The following is a 16,117-nucleotide window of genomic DNA, read 5'->3' on the forward strand; positions in this document are numbered from 1 at the left end:
CTTGGTTGTAACGAGTGGTTATTTGAGTTACTGTTGCCTTTCTATCATCTCAAACCAGTCTGCCCATTCTCCTCTGACCTCTGACATCAACAAGGCATTTTCGCCCACACAACTGGATATTTTCTCTTTTTTGGACCATTCTCTGTAAACCCTAGAGATGGTTGTGTGTGAAAATCCCAGTAGATCAGCAGTTTTTGAAATACTCAGACCAGCCCGTCTGGCACCAACAACCATTCCACGTTCAAAGTCACTTAAATCCCCTTTCTTCCCCTTTCTGATGCTCGGTTTGAACTTCAGCAAGTCGTCTTCACCACATCTAGATGCCTAAATACATTGAGTTGCTGCCATGTGATTGGCTGATTAGCAATTTGTGTTGCCAAGCAATTGAACAGGTGTACCTAATAAAGTGGCCGGTGAGTGTATATATATATATATGTATACACACATACACACACTATATTACAATTCTTGACAACCACCCTGTAATTAAATATTTCTGAAAATAGTTCATAGTAGAATTACTGATACTATTTTTTCTTTGTTTTATTTTTGGTTTTCGTTTATTTTAAGGTCCAGTTCTGCTATTAACAAACCATTAACTATACTTTTGCCTCAAAAAAACAATTTGCTGCTTATGAAAAGTTAATCAGGTAGTTGTTAAGTTTATGTGTTGGGTAGGAATAGGGATGTAGAATATGGTCATGCAGAATATGTGCTTTAAAAGTACTAATAAACAGCCAATATGTTAATAATAGGCATGATAATAAGCAACTAGTTAATAAGAATTGGTGCCTAAACTAAAGTGTTTCCTTTTTTTTTTGTATTACTCTTATTTGTAAGTAGCTTTGGTAAAAAGTTGCCACTAAATGAATTCATGTAAATGTTGATTGAACTTGCATGGGGAAATGACAGGCAGATTATTGCAGACTATTTCTTTCATAATATGTACTCATGTAATGCGCTTTCTATTTAAAATGTTTATATGTGAGTATGTACAGACACACACTAATGCGCTATAGCAATTAGAGAGAGGATAGACTGTGGCCCCGTCCCCTGATGACATTTGTCATTTTCACTGATGAGCTTAACTAAAGCATAGATGATCAAATTACAGCAATATCAGGTCATACACACACTAATGCAAAATTAATGACAGTCCGAGAGAGTTTTTAACTTGGTTTTATGCCAAAAGTTCAAGAATGCATGTTCAATTCTGAACATATATATCAGACATACACTGAAATATTGTTACATAATACTGACATATGACAAAATGATCATTTACAGAGTTTAAGGAGGATTCAGCATTTGAGGTCATGTAACAGTAAAGCAAAACAAAGTGGCACTCAAAGAGCAAGATAAAAAAACACAAACAAAATGGTATAAAATAATGTTCCCATATGCATAGTACTGTCACCGGTGATTGTGTTGGCTGTCTTCTTTGGAGTGATTTTCAGGCCTTCTTCAATATCTCGGGTGTTTCCTCAATTTTTAGACATCATTCTGACAAACTCTAAAAGAGAGAGATAAAAAAAAAAAGACCAAAGTTGATATACGGTGATATTATGTCTAAATATCCAGTCTATTAGATGTTAGCAACAGTGACTGCCTAAAATGCATTATTGATATCTTTTCATTCTCCAACGGCAAGCATCATGTTTACATTTTAGATGAATTATTATTAATGTTATTTTATGTGGCCTTTATTCATTTGGGCAATCCAATGAGATTAAAATCTCTTTTCCAAGAGAGACCCTGCCAAAATATTAATCTAAAAAATGGTTTCTGATATGTGGAAATGTGTGCATTTTGGTAAAACATTTCATATGAAAAAAAATCACTTGTTTTCAGAGAATATATCTTGAATTGAGTAAATTATTGTTATGCCATTAGCAAATATGTTATTTCTTTTTTTAAGAATTATTCTGTCAAAAATAAACAATACTAATATGGTTTAAAAAAATACACTTCATTAAAAATGCTTAATATCTTATGTAATTTTGCATATATTAAAATGTATTTAAATTCTAAACAATTAAAAAAAAATAAAAAATACTGAGTGGCAAATTTAAAACACATGTACTTTTTCTAGTGTCAGGGTTCAGAATGAGCACGTTCTCGACCTCTCAGTGTGATTCCTGTGAGACACACGAGAGCATGTGCTCATGACACGTTTGAGCTAAACTGGTCTCTATACACAGCCATGACCCGCTGTTTCATCTGCCCCAACTCTGAATGAAGCAGCGCAGGTGTAGGATCCCTTACAGTCTTGTTTGTTTAATTACTAAAACACCTCCGCTGCTCCAACATTAATATGTTGAACGTTCAGTTTCGGTAATTACTGAATGAGGTCAGTCTAGCAGGATGATGTCTAAAGGTCCCTGTGCATTTCCACATTTGGAAAGACACTTTAGATCTGTTTTTATTACAGATGTGTGGCAGTGCTGTACTAGAACAGATTGGGAACCAAACAGTTGCCAGTAGCCATTGACTTCCACAGTAGAGAGAAAAATGTGAAGTCAATGACTTCCTGTCGTCTTCTGTGTTCAGCAAAAGAGAGACACTCATACAGGTTTGGAACAAAATGAGGGTGAGTAAATGATGACGACAAAAGTATGCCGTCTACATTATTTGATTAAATATGAATATATTTTACCTTCAAAATCAACGGTCCCGTCTCCATTGTTGTCTGCTTCTCGGACCACGGATTCTATTTCCTTCCTGTTCGTATTTTCACCAAGCAGTTTTAGCATTGCATGCTTCAGTTCTTCGATGGTGATAGTGCCGTCACCATCCATATCAAACTACAGAAAATTACATTCAAAGATTACACAAAGCTATGCTTTTATTTGAAAAATGTTTTTGAAATGGAAAGAAAATGGCATATTTTCTTACCTCTCTAAATGCATCTTTTAACTCTTTTAGTCCGATCATTCCAGCTGTTTCTGCCAGAAGCTTCGGGGCCATGAGGTCAACAAAATCCTGGAAATCTACACTTCCTCCAACTGAAAAAGAGGCAGATAGAGAATAAAGATTTGGGAAAAAGATCCACGTGATCAACAGATGACAAATAAATAAATGAAACCTCCATGGATTAAGCCATTTCAGCCAGACTGATGAACAGACATTAGCACAAAGTACATTGACCGGAGCAACAAATCACAAAATAGCTGCTAGCGCATATGTGAGAGAGACATAAGATGTCTTACGGTTCATGTTGATGTTCTGGCTAAGTTCAAGCAGTTCCATCTCAGTGGGCATGTAGCCCATGGTCCTCATCAGGTTGCCCAGATCTTTACAGCTGATCAGACCATCCTTATCCTTATCAAACTCAGCGAACGCTTCTCGCAGCTCTGCAACACGCACAAGAACATTCAATTACTAGGTCTCTAAATGACAAACTGTTCAAATACATTGAAAATCTGGGATTTAAAAAACAAAATTGATCCTAAAATTGATCCTAATTTTCATTAAAAAAAAATTCAAGCTAAGAAAAGTGATGCCATACACTGATAATCTTTTAGATTCTTCACTATATCTAGATCACTAATCAAATAAGTAAGTCTGGGACTTTGGATCATTCTCAAATCAAGCTGGTGGAGTTCATGCAGCTCGAGTTGATTTGTTTTTAATTAGCTTTTCACTTTATGTAATTTTTGTCAACAAATGTTATATTAAATGTAAAAAGATGATAAAATAGAAACAGTTTCAGTGGGACTCTCAGATCCTGATGGTTGATTTCAGTGAATTGCATTGGCAGCTGGCATCTTATTCTGTAAGGTTAATCTGGTTATATAAATGAACCAAAAAAGTGTAGGTGAATATTTGCATAATAAATAATCATTTCATTTACAATAAATGATCAGTTACTCAGTTAAAACTAAATATCATATATATTTTACTTGTTGATTTTAAATACAGTACTGTAATTTAATTTGTACATTTATTTCAGACACAGTAAAACAAACAGCTTACCTTCTATCTCCTCATCAGCGAGCGAACGCTCCTGTAAAACAGCAACAGGTAGGGTTCCTTTGTATATGTGCATCGGTTTTACATCCCCCCCCCCCCCCCCCTCGTATTTAGTAGAACTGAGCATAACCTTTATTTAATGTCTATGTAAGCAACAATCTGTGGTCGATATCTTTTCAAATCATTCTCTCAGATAAATATAATTTTATTTTCTGCAGTTGCTCATTAATCCCTTATATCCACTAGCATAAAGAGAGATCATTATTTATCAGGTATTTATAACTCTAGATGAGTATGAGCTGATTGTTTTTGGATGAGTTCAGCAATAGTTTAGTATATAAAAAACCCAATGCTTAGATTAGTGAGGAACTTAAAAATGTAAATTGTGTTATTTTGTAATGTAGCGGTGTTATCGGTATCAGCCAATACCAGACAGGACAAAAATCAATAAAAGACTAGATAAAATCCAACAGACTTACAGTTTTTTTAGCTCCTCTCAGGAAAATGCACGCCGGCCCCAGACTCATATCTGACAGCTTTTTCTCTGTGTCTTCTGTGTTTCTCTAAAAATGTCCAAATATTTAATATGTGACAAAAATGAACATTACTTCAACTAAACTCTGCAACTACTGAATATAGCAGCAAATTTTCTCAACATGCCATCAAAGACATTTCAGTTGTTTTTGATTTATTATGAATATGGTTTATAATCCAGTATATTCTTCTGAGACCTAATAAATATAAAAAATGACACTTGAAAAAGAATACATTCAAAATAATATTTAAAAATATTTTAATATTAGTTAAACATATTTTAATAAAAAAGCTGGTAACACTTTACAAAAAGGTCAAATTTGTTAACATTAATGTATAACAAATACAACTTTTGATTTTAAAAATGTATTAGTTAATGGTGAAATTAAGACGTTAACATAATAAATCTTGTAGAATTACTGTTCATTTTTAATTTATGTTAACAAATGTCACTAACCGAATTAATTAAACTCTATAGTAAGATAATACTACAGTAAGCCTGTGCCTAAATATTTATACTATAAACTTATACAGTTGTGTAAGAAGAAACCCAATTCTTATTTTGCAGTTCAGAGCACTGTAACTGAAATCTCTAAGACAAATATTCCCTCACCTGCTCTCAGATCCTCTGTCCACAGGCAGGAGTGGAGGAAGGGCACTTTTATTCTGCTTTATGGTGCTTATGTCAGCCAACACTTCTTTCCTCCTGATCTTCGATTCAGAGCAAGAACTATCCTTTCTCACTGTCAGTCACCAGCTCCTGAATGATTAAACGATACAGAGGGAGGGAGCGAGTCAGAGAATAAACGCATGAGTGTGTAAGAGACAGTGGGAGAGCAAGAGTGAGAGAGACATACAGTCAGAGAGATCAAATCCAGCTTCTTAAACAGAACCAGACAAAACAAGTTTCTGTGGCTGCAAATGACTGACCTGCTTTTTATTATTCTATTTAGATGTTTCCCCTTAATCTGCATGTTACAGATGTATGATAAAAAAACAAACAAACATCTGCACTAATTTATAATTCATTATAATGCACATATATCAAGATGTAGTGCATCAAAATTCTTCAAAAATAATAATAAATAATCATTTATTTTTGCCAAAAACACCAAACAAGGTTATCTTAAATGTGACCCTGGTCCACAAAACCAGTCTTAAGTCGCTGGGCAACTTGTAGCAATAGCCAAAAATACATTGTATGGCTCAAAATGATTGATTTTTCTTTTATGCCAAAAATCATTAGGACATTAAGTAAAGATCATGTGCCATGAAGATAATTTGTAAATATTCTACTGTAAACATATCAAAACATTTTGATTAGTAATATGCACTGCTAAGAACTTCATTTGGACAACTTTAAAGGTGATTTGCTCAATATTTAGATTTTTGTGCACCCTCAGATTCCAGATTTTCAAACAGTTGTATCTCGGCCAAATATTATCCTATCACAACAAACCATACATCAATTGGAAAGCTTATTCATTCAGCTTTCATGTGATGTAGAAATCTCCATTTAGAAAAATTGACCCCTATGACTGGTTTTGTGGTCCAGGGTCACAAATGCTCTTCAATGCTGCCGTGTCTGTCTTTACTGCAGATGTAAATGTATCATAAGCCACATGTGTATGTGTTTTATATAAGGACTGAATATAATGACGTATTACACCGTCATCATGTCATACATGCATACATAACTTGTTTGTTACGTAAACTCCCAATGCACAACATTTTCTTGAATCCTGAAATGTGTTTGCATAAGAGTAGCCCAGTAATCCCAGAGCTCTCTGCGCTCACCACCATTCTGTTAAGATTACTGCTCAACAGAGATAGTGGGGGTAAACTGGTTTGATCAGAAAAGAGGATTAGAATAGAGGAATAGAAAAAAAGTCAAATGATCATATGACAGAATGAGGCATAATGAAAACAAGGAGCAAAAGGAATGAGGTTTGGAGAGGATGTGGAAGAATGATGTCATTCTAGGTGCCTCTGAAACAGCTTGAAGACAGATGTGAAATGCAATAGAAAAACCGAAATATCAAGTTACCAAGGAGACTGATGGGGAAAGTGTGATCACAATGTTTTGACATCTTCAAAATTATTTGTTACAGTCTGTTTTCTGTTGAATCAAACTCATTAAGCAGGACAAAAATAATAAAAATAGATTATGGATTGGCGTAAGAGAGGACTGTGTGTGTGTGTGTGTGTGTTTGTATACACACGGTGAAGATCAAAATTAGACAACATTTCAAGGTCATTGCTTAGTCCTATTTGAAGATATTTAAACAGGAGCAGAAGGGCATTTTTTTAAGCACATTTCATAAATGAATTGCATTCTGAAGCACAGAATAAAAAAATTAAATGAGATAATTGAAAAATAACTTTCCTTAATTATATGACAAACTCTATTTAACTGGCATAATTTCTCTACTTGCTCTAAGGTGACTGAAACCCTGCGACAGGAGGCGGTCCAGATGAAGGCCAAAGGGATGAAGCTTTCATTCATCGCAAGAGAAGTTGGTCGTTCAAAATCTGGGATTTCTAGAATATTGTAGCATTACAATGACACCAGTTGAAGTCCCCCAAAAGACTGGTCGTCCACGTATAGTATAACAAATGCATGAGAGGACAGGTTAATGCGGAGACCCTCACTGGGGAATGGGTTCAACACTGCAGCTGGAATTGCTTGCCAGTTCAGTGCTGAAAGATGTATAGATTTGTCTCAGGACATTTAAGACAATTTGGATTGAACGTAATGACCAAGCCTCTCATCAGCAGAAATAATCAAAAGGCTTGGCTCACCTTTGATGAGGAGCATGTTGTGTAGAGAGAGGAGAACTGCTCCAAAGTTCACTTTAGTGATGAGAGCAAGTTTTATTTATTTAGGTCTGATGGGAAACATTATATTCATCATTATTACTGAGGAAAGACTGAACCCCGAGAGCGTAAAGAAGCCAGTGAAAGGTAGAGGAGGAAGTGTCATGGTTTGGGAGATGTTTTCTGCAACAGGAGTTGGGCGTCTTATACTGATACAAGGCAGAGTGAATGCCGATGTCTATCAGAATCTCCTTCAGAACATGCAATTCCTTCCCTGCAAGCGTCTCCCAATCAGCCTGCTATTTTCATGCAGGACAATGATCCCATCATGCTGCAAAACAGGTAAAAGTAGTTCCTTGAATGGCCGGGCCAGAGTCCTGATCTAAACCCAACTGAAAATCTCTGGAAAATCCTTGGTGACAAAGTTACGACTAAGACTACAGTTACTGAATTATGGAAGAGAGAGGAAGAAGAGTGGATCAAGATCACACCAGAGCAGTGTGAGAAACTAATGATATCCTGTGGCCGTGGATGTGCTGAAGTCATTCAAAATGAGGGCCTCTACACTGCCTACTAATTTCTGACAACTGCAACCTTCCAAAAATGTAATTGTAATCCTCTTTCACATGGAAGAGCGTGGTTACTGTTCAGTTCTCTAATTTTGATCACTGCGTTTTCCACAAAATGAAGGTTTTTATTGAAATGCCTCGTTTAACAGTGGCATACCTACAGTTAATATTCCTTCAAATTTTGAGTGATGAAGATTAACAATATTTATAGATAGTTTTCTCCACTGTATATTTTACCTCAGATATTAGAGGCTGAGGCTCAGTCAGAGCTGCATTTTTGATACTGCTTTTATGCAGAATGTGTGTGTGTTTGACAGCTATAATCGCTGTTTAATCTTGTTGTGTGTGTGTCCAGTGCGTTGAAGCACATTGCCATATTACCTGGTGGGATTATAATCTGTCAAAACATATTTACCACTTTTTAATATGGAAAAAAGCTTTCCCTAGTAAAAAAAAAATCTATTTACTGACATATTGATTGAGACTTCCTGTTATAAAAATTATAATTAAACTTTATTTGGAGTACTACTTGTGCACAATGCACATTTGCTAATATTGTCTTAATATTCTTAATATATCTTCAGCACCACTACCTCACAATTAAAGTGCATTAAGCACAAAATTAGTTGTTCCAATTTAGCAGGCTTTTAATTATACCAGTTTAATATATTAAAAGTAAGCAGGGTATTTTTTATTAAGTACATAAATATGTAAATGTTTTTGTAGTATACTTAACATGAAAAAAATGTATTTCAAATGCATTTCAGTTTATTTATTTTTCACTAGGGTTATCTAAAACTATATGTACACTCACCTAAAGGATTATTAGGAACACCTGTTCAATTTCTCATTAATGCAATTATCTAATCAACCAATCACATGGCAGTTGCTTCAATGCATTTAGGGGTGTGGTCCTGGTCAAGACAATTTCCTGAACTCCAAACTGAGTGTCAGAATGGGAAAGAAAGGCAATTTTGGCAACCAAAAGGCAACCATTTCTAGGGTTTACAAAGAATGGTGTGAAAAGGGAAAAACATCCAGTATGCGGCAGTCCTGTGGGCGAAAATGCCTTGTTGATGCTAGAGGTCAGAGGAGAATGGGCCGACTGATTCAAGCTGATAGAAGAGCAACTTTGACTGAAATAACCACTCGTTACAACCGAGGTATGCAGCAAAGCATTTGTGAAGCCACAACACGCACAACCTTGAGGCGGATGGGCTACAACAGCAGAAGACCCCACCGGGTACCACTCATCTCCACTACAAATAGGAAAAAGAGGCTACAATTTGCACGAGCTCACCAAAATTGGACGGTTGAAGACTGGAAAAATGTTGCCTGGTCTGATGAGTCTCGATTTCTGTTGAGACATTCAGATGGTAGAGTCAGAATTTGGCGTAAACAGAATGAGAACATGGATCCATCATGCCTTGTTACCACTGTGCAGGCTGGTGGTGGTGGTGTAATGGTGTGGGGGATGTTTTCTTGGCACACTTTAGGCCCCTTAGTGCCAATTGGGCATCGTTTAAATGCCACGGCCTACCTGAGCATTGTTTCTGACCATGTCCATCCCTTTATGACCACCATGTACCCATCCTCTGATGGCTACTTCCAGCAGGATAATGCACCATGTCACAAAGCTCGAATCATTTCAAATTGGTTTCTTGAACATGACAATGAGTTCACTGTACTAAAATGGCCCCCACAGTCACCAGATTGCAACCCAATAGAGCATCTTTGGGATGTGGTGGAACGGGAGCTTCGTGCCCTGGATGTGCATCCCACAAATCTCCATCAACTGCAAGATGCTATCCTATCAATATGGGCCAACATTTCTAAAGAATGCTTTCAGCACCTTGTTGAATCAATGCCACGTAGAATTAAGGCAGTTCTGAAGGCGAAAGGGGGTCAAACACAGTATTAGTATGGTGTTCCTAATAATCCTTTAGGCGAGTGTATATAATGTGTGTGTGTGTGTATGAAAATATATATATATATATATATATATATATATATATATATATATATATATATAAACATTGCTCTACATTCAGAATTATGCCAGTATCATGTAATTCTGCTGTATTAAGTGAAGTGAAGTGAAGTGACATTCAGCCAAGTATGGTGACCCATACTCGGAATTCGTGCTCTGCATTTAACCCATCCAACGTACACACACAGCAGTGAACACACACACACCGTGAACATACACCCGGAGCAGTGGGCAGCCATTTTATGCTGCAGCGCCCGGGGAGCAGTTGGGGGTTCGGTGCCTTGCTCAAGGGCACCTCAGTCATGGTATTGAGGGTGGAGAGAGCGCTGGACATTCACTCCCCCCACCTACAATTCCTGCCGGCCCGAGACTCGAACCCGCAACCTTCGGATTACAAGTCCGACTCTCTAACCATTAGGCCACGACTTCCCCAGTAATAAACACATATAATACAATAAGCCAGTAATAAACACATTTTTTCTAAGAACATTATTCTAGCTGTGTCTCTTTCTGTCTGTCTCTTTATCTTATACTGTCTCTCATGCATTTTTGATTGTACACAGGCCCCTGAACCCTTTTGTGATATTCTATCCTTTTTATTTTCTGTTCTGCTCTCACAGGGTTCAATGCAGTAAGATAAAGTTGCTGTCAAAGGAGCCCTCCAACACCCCAGGTGTCTGTTTGGGTGCTGAGTGAGTGTATCGGTCCCGCTGTAAGTGTGTGATGGTGAGTGGAATCTGATACTTCCTCCCCCTTCAATGCCATCAGGAACTAGAGAGATTAAATTTAACAAAACCTTTTATTTTTTAATTTAACTCCGCTGAATACATACTTGATTTGCAGGACAGTCATCAAGTGCATTGGTGGCAACACAATCAAAATTCACAACGCATGCAAGTAATCTGGTCACATACAGTATGCTGTCTTCAGTGTGTGCTTCACAGGTTTGAAAATAAATCACCATCTGATGAAATAAAATATATCGCATAATCACGTGTACAGTATTTACGGAGAACCATGTATCACAGTATACATCAGAGAGGTAAGGAGGAGAAATCAGGCACAAAAACGATAGAACAGGAGCGCGGGATTATCAAGACAGGCACAAGTCAAATGTAGATATGAAGTTCAAAAATTGTTCGCGTGTTGTCACAGTATCTGTGTGCTCAGGGCTCAACATAGTCGATATGTCGTCTGATCTGTATGATAAATTTGCAGAACTGCAGTTCTGACTGAAATAATTTGTTTGAAACATTTAGAAATGTTTCGGTCAAACAGAGTCAGACATAAAATTATGTAGTAATTAAATGATAAATATCCTCAGTATGAACTTTTAACTAAACCAAAAGATGTTTTGCAAACTTTAAAACAACATTTTCTGCATTTTAATATGACATGAAGTGGGTCTGACGAGTGCATCCTGGGAAATACAGCTAGAATCACTGCTCAGGGGCAAAGATGTAGTCTAGAGCCTGTCTCTCTGCTGCAGCCACGTTAGGATGCCACAGGTCCGCACTGAAGATAACTCTGGGACCCTCTTCTGCTCCCCCTAGAGGACAAATATAAAGATGTTGGTTACATTGAAGACCTCTGTAGTATCTCAATTGTTTCTCCTAGACTTTAAATATAGGAAAAAATTGAGATCTCTGCCCATATTTCTTTGTCTCAATTTCTACTGGAGTAATCTCAATTTTGTGTCCTACAGAGTATCAGAAGAGTCTACACTCTTTAAAAAAATAAAATAAATAAAGGTTCCAAGAGGTTTTATAGTGATTCCATAAAGAATCATTTGGGTTTCCAAAGAACATTTCAGTTCTTAAAAGAACGTTTTGTTGAATGGAAAGTTTTCATGGATGTTAAAGGTTCTTCATGGAACCATGCCAATAATGAACCTTTAATTTTTTACTAAGATTATACCGTCACAGTCTCAACAATGTCTCAAAATCCAATGGAAATATAAAGCTCTTGATATGAATGCAGACATTTCCCATGTAATTCTAAAATATATATATTACAAATATATTATAGAATCAATAACAATTTGTGTTGATTTTATTTAAAGGGATTTACATAATATATATTATATAAAACCGGATTAGTTGAGTGTTTCATGAAATATCTGATTTTAAAAGAAACATCTCTGACCTAGTTGACACAAATATGAAACACAGCTACAGAAGCATCATACTTCTTCAAAATGATCCATGTTCTCCATCAGATTTTCATGTAACACTCAACTAATCCGGTTTTACACTTACATAGGCCAGGGCTGCCAGTGGTGCCCCCTCAGAAACAAATGTGTGGCACACTTGCTTAACTGAGAACTCCATTTAGCAAGTAAGAATATCATCTTTTTTCATCTTCAGATTGCCTGTCATATTTACTGTTGTAGTTTAGTGAGCTGATATCGATCTGTAAGTGATCTTGTTAGCTTCAGTCATTCAGCATATTATGATTAATGAGGTTTGTACAATGTAGTTCTCTGACCATTATGTGAGATGGTATGCAGGAAGGAGTCATCCACAAGGAGGCAGTGTCCCTCTGACCAACACTGAGGCTCTCCACCCACCACCAGCTCACACTGAGCAGGCGTCTGAAGACCTGACACACAGAAACAGAGTCATTTCACACTCACATAAAAATGGCATTATGTTGGTATCTTATCCCCCCCCCCCCAATGTTGGTGAACACAACATTGCAGCATTTGTAACATTAATACAGATTTTCTGGCCTTATTTCTTTTACATTGAAATTACATTGGGAAGTCGTGGCCTAATGGTTAGAGAATCAGACTTTATTTTCAGATATTCAGATCAATTATATATTCCCAAAAATCCTTCAATGCAGGACAATTCCAAAGCATATGAAGTAAATTGCCTTCAGATGTTTTACACCTTTGACATTTGGAAGGTGTTTAACATGTGGAGTTTTTGAGGAGTGTAATATGTGACCCTGGACCACAAAACCAGTCTTAAGTGTCATGTTTTCAAAATGTAATAAGCTTTCCATTGATGTATGGTTTGTTAGGGTAGGACAATAATTGGCCGAGATACTATTTGAAAATCTGGAATCTGAGGGTGCAAAAAAATCTATATATTGAGAAAATCGCCTTTAAAGTTATCCAAATGAAGTTCTTAGCGATGCATATTACTAATCGAAAATGAAGTTTTTATACATTTACAGTAAGAAATTTACAAAATATCTTCATGTAACATGATCTTTACTTAATGTCCCAATGATTTTTGGCATAAAAGAAAAATGACCCATACAATGTATTTTTGGCTATTGCTAAAAATATACCCCAGCGACTTAAGACTGGTTTTGTGGTCCAGGGTCACATATGTCTGATGCAGAATATTAAATTGGATTTGTCTATGTTTGGTGGATATTAAAGTAGTCTGCATTCTTTCCATGATACACTCCCACTCTACCGGATCATATGTGTTGTCAAGATCTCCCTCCCATCTCTGCTTCAAGACTACATTGTAAAATGGCTTAAAATAGTTTGATAATGTACTATAGAAGCAATACAGCTTGGAGAGGACACAATCTTGTTAAATATAACATTTTGAAATGGCGATAATGTTAGAATTTTAGGAAATGTCTTAGGGGTGATCTCTTTGACCCAATGTATGACTTGCATTTTAAAATAAATAAAAAAAAAAATTCCTGACCCTAACAGTAGTTCTGTGTAGAAGAGTTTTCTGTGTTTCAGTGATGTGACTTACCCAGATGGCAGCGCAGACGTGTGTTTGTAGGGCCATAGGCCCCTCCCAGTGTGGCCCCAGGACCCAGGAGCCAGAAGCCAGCAGATCCCAGAGAGTTACTGCTGATGAAGGTTCTGAGAGAGAGGAGGGTTCGGTATGTACACGGACACGCACGGCAGTTGCTGGCCACACACACTCCAGCATTATAGAGCGGGAACACTGTCTGGCCCTGAGAGATCAACACATGAGCTCATCATCATACATGCATAACACACAGCACATTTTCTCTCGATTCTCAAGCTTAGCGCTGAGGTTGTGTGTCTATGTCCTGCATTTTTGTAGCCTGATTATTATGAGAGAATGATGAATTGAATCCAAACAGATCCCTAACAGCAGTGCAGTACAGATATTGATTGGAAGATATTAAGAGAGGGCAAGAAGGACAGCCAGAGAATGAAAGAGTCTTGGTGAATCTGTGTGCTGGATGAAGTAAAGTGATGCAGAACACAAGTGATTTAGTACAGTTTAACTGAAAATAAAATCATATTAAATCATTATTTACTCTCTCGTGTTTTTAACCCAAATGCTGTTATTTTTTCTATGAAACACATTTTCACTGCAGCTGTAGAGAATATTTTCAAGGAATTACAACCCTGTCTATCTATCGGTCCGTCCGTCTGTCTATCTATCTATCTAATCTGTCAACTGTGATTGCATAGTTTGTGAATATTGATACAAATCAAATAAATAGACTTTACTTTGATTTTTACAGTTGTCTCTTTGAGCCATTGAAATTCCTGAAATAGCTTAGTATGTTTAGTCACCTTAGGTCCTTGGTAGCTCCACCCTAACTTTGTATCCATCCCCCTCTGGTAGACAGCTTGGAACTCAGCAAGGATTATGGGATAGCTGGCCTCCAGAACCTCAATGTCATGACGATGAGCATCCCTGGGAAAGAAAGGTATGCTGGGAACATCTGGGAGGTGGAAGAGATGAGGCTTTTGAATAGATGGCCGATCGTTGATCCTGGTCTAGACAGAAGCAAGGAAGATGTTGAGGGACAAACAGTGACATAAATGTTGAGATACAACACAAATATTAAGGAAAGTGCCTGAGGTTATCCTACTTTTCCCATCTCTGACCTGATTGCGCAGGCCCTTGTGAATTCGCCCCATGCCAGCCCAACTGTAGCGCTTGGCATACTCTTGTAGTGCCCTATACAACTTCCTGCTTTCCGCTGCAGCCTCGGTGGGGAACGGGGCATGGCTCAACACCGGTGTCAAGTAGCTCTCTGTGCCCTCCTCTTCCTCCACTGTCTCCATGGTGATAGCGGCAGATGCTTTAGGTGCAGAGTGTCTGGGGTCAACTGGGGAACGGCTGGATGACCGAGAGAATGAGGATCGGCCGGAGCCACTTTTCAGCATGCCAGAATGGGATGGTGGGTCAGAACCCATGCGGTAGCAGTACCAGAGGAAGAGGAGGAGGACGGTCCAGAGCAGCCCACTGAGGGGAGGACCACCCAGCAATGCACATGGGGGAAGCGGCACCAAGTCCAGAGACCAGGGCATAATGCTGAGAGAGTGAGCTTACAGAGAAAGAAAGAAAGAAAGATTCAATAATCATGGCCTTAATGAACTTCTTAAGTGCATGTTACAAGAGACTTTCTTCAGTGTGTAAAATCAATACACTTTGACTTATTTCTCTTCCTTCATGTTTAATAGCTGAATAATTAATATGCAGCTGACCACAGATAATGAATATTAATCAATCCGAGGATACCAAGAGCTTCACTCGATGAAATATCTCTCGCTTCATTGCATAATGATTCCTGCTGCAGTCAGTTTGTGTGGTCGGTTTCATTCTCAGACAGCACTCAATGTTGCTGAAACATTGCACACGGATGTCGGAGAGAGCGTGACGACGGAAAGAACCGATTTTTACCGAACGTTGCAAGTTACCATTCGGACACTTCCAGCGCGATTTTCTTAAATTTTAGGGTGTTCTGTATATGTGTGTTCTCTTACCACTTCTCCACGTCTTACTCAGTCTCTCTTTCCCCAGTCGTTCTCACCACGTCCCTTCCTCTGTTTATCTGCAGCCCTGAAAATACAGTAGATTCCGCATTCATTGCTTCCGTAAGGCTGGAAGAACGACTCCTCCTTCTTTACGGAACAGAACGAAGATGTTTTTTATTACCTTTGTCCATGTACTGACGCATCTGAATCAACCAGGCCCTTGTTGCTGGGTTGTTAAGCCCTATTTGAGAATTGTATCACCCCGTCTTATTGTTAGCCGAGAGCCGAAGGGGCAAGTTTCAGCACCGAGACGCTGGACAGCTCCTATGCAGAGCGCCGTCTACGTCTCGCGCTACTGCAGTTCAACCAATGTGTGGCGCACGTGAGGTGGACAGAAAAAAGAAACACTCAAACACCAGCCTTTAGTGGAGGGAAGTCTGACCCATTTGATGAATCAGTTCTTTCGAACAGTTGGTTTTGATGAACTAGTTCTAAGAACGATTCAGTGATTCT

General features: G+C 37.9%; 2 protein-coding genes across 2 annotated transcripts; both read right to left on the reverse strand.

The window, feature by feature from the left end:
- Positions 1-1,163: 1,163 nt before the first annotated feature.
- On the reverse strand, positions 1,164-5,283 carry cabp5b (calcium binding protein 5b). The gene is made up of 7 exons (XM_079409973.1): positions 5,120-5,283; positions 4,452-4,535; positions 3,976-4,006; positions 3,210-3,353; positions 2,896-3,005; positions 2,657-2,804; positions 1,164-1,513 (listed from the first exon to the last, which is right to left on the reverse strand). Exons 2-7 carry the CDS (start codon positions 4,497-4,499, stop codon positions 1,485-1,487), a joined length of 510 nt encoding a protein of 169 aa, XP_079266099.1. The 5' UTR covers positions 4,500-4,535; positions 5,120-5,283; the 3' UTR covers positions 1,164-1,484.
- Positions 5,284-10,664: 5,381 nt separating this feature from the next.
- On the reverse strand, positions 10,665-15,961 carry LOC306861557 (aspartate beta-hydroxylase domain-containing protein 2-like). Its single transcript, XM_079403898.1, has 7 exons — positions 15,786-15,961; positions 15,614-15,689; positions 14,732-15,174; positions 14,414-14,620; positions 13,611-13,818; positions 12,370-12,483; positions 10,665-11,431 (listed from the first exon to the last, which is right to left on the reverse strand). Exons 3-7 carry the CDS (start codon positions 15,155-15,157, stop codon positions 11,322-11,324), a joined length of 1,065 nt encoding a protein of 354 aa, XP_079260024.1. The 5' UTR covers positions 15,158-15,174; positions 15,614-15,689; positions 15,786-15,961; the 3' UTR covers positions 10,665-11,321.
- Positions 15,962-16,117: the final 156 nt, after the last annotated feature.

This window comes from Barbus barbus (assembly GCF_936440315.1).
Source record: "Barbus barbus genome assembly, chromosome: 4".
Taxonomy (NCBI): Eukaryota; Metazoa; Chordata; class Actinopteri; order Cypriniformes; family Cyprinidae; genus Barbus; species Barbus barbus.

Excerpts from the sequence above, each read along its gene's own strand:
- LOC306861557 (XM_079403898.1), bottom strand. The coding sequence starts at position 15,157 with ATGCCCTGGTCTCTGGACTTGGTGCCGCTTCCCCCATGTGCATTGCTG. Across the intron at positions 14,621-14,731 it reads ACAAGGGCCTGCGCAATCAG|ACCAGGATCAACGATCGGCC; the intron begins GTCAGAGATGGG and ends GCTTCTGTCTAG. Across the intron at positions 12,484-13,610 it reads ACGTCTGCGCTGCCATCTGG|GTCTTCAGACGCCTGCTCAG; the intron begins GTAAGTCACATC and ends TCTGTGTGTCAG.
- cabp5b (XM_079409973.1), bottom strand. The coding sequence starts at position 4,499 with ATGAGTCTGGGGCCGGCGTGCATTTTCCTGAGAGGAGCTAAAAAAACT. Across the intron at positions 3,354-3,975 it reads CGCTGATGAGGAGATAGAAG|AGCTGCGAGAAGCGTTCGCT; the intron begins GTAAGCTGTTTG and ends TGCGTGTTGCAG. Across the intron at positions 1,514-2,656 it reads CGGGACCGTTGATTTTGAAG|AGTTTGTCAGAATGATGTCT; the intron begins GTAAAATATATT and ends TCTCTCTTTTAG.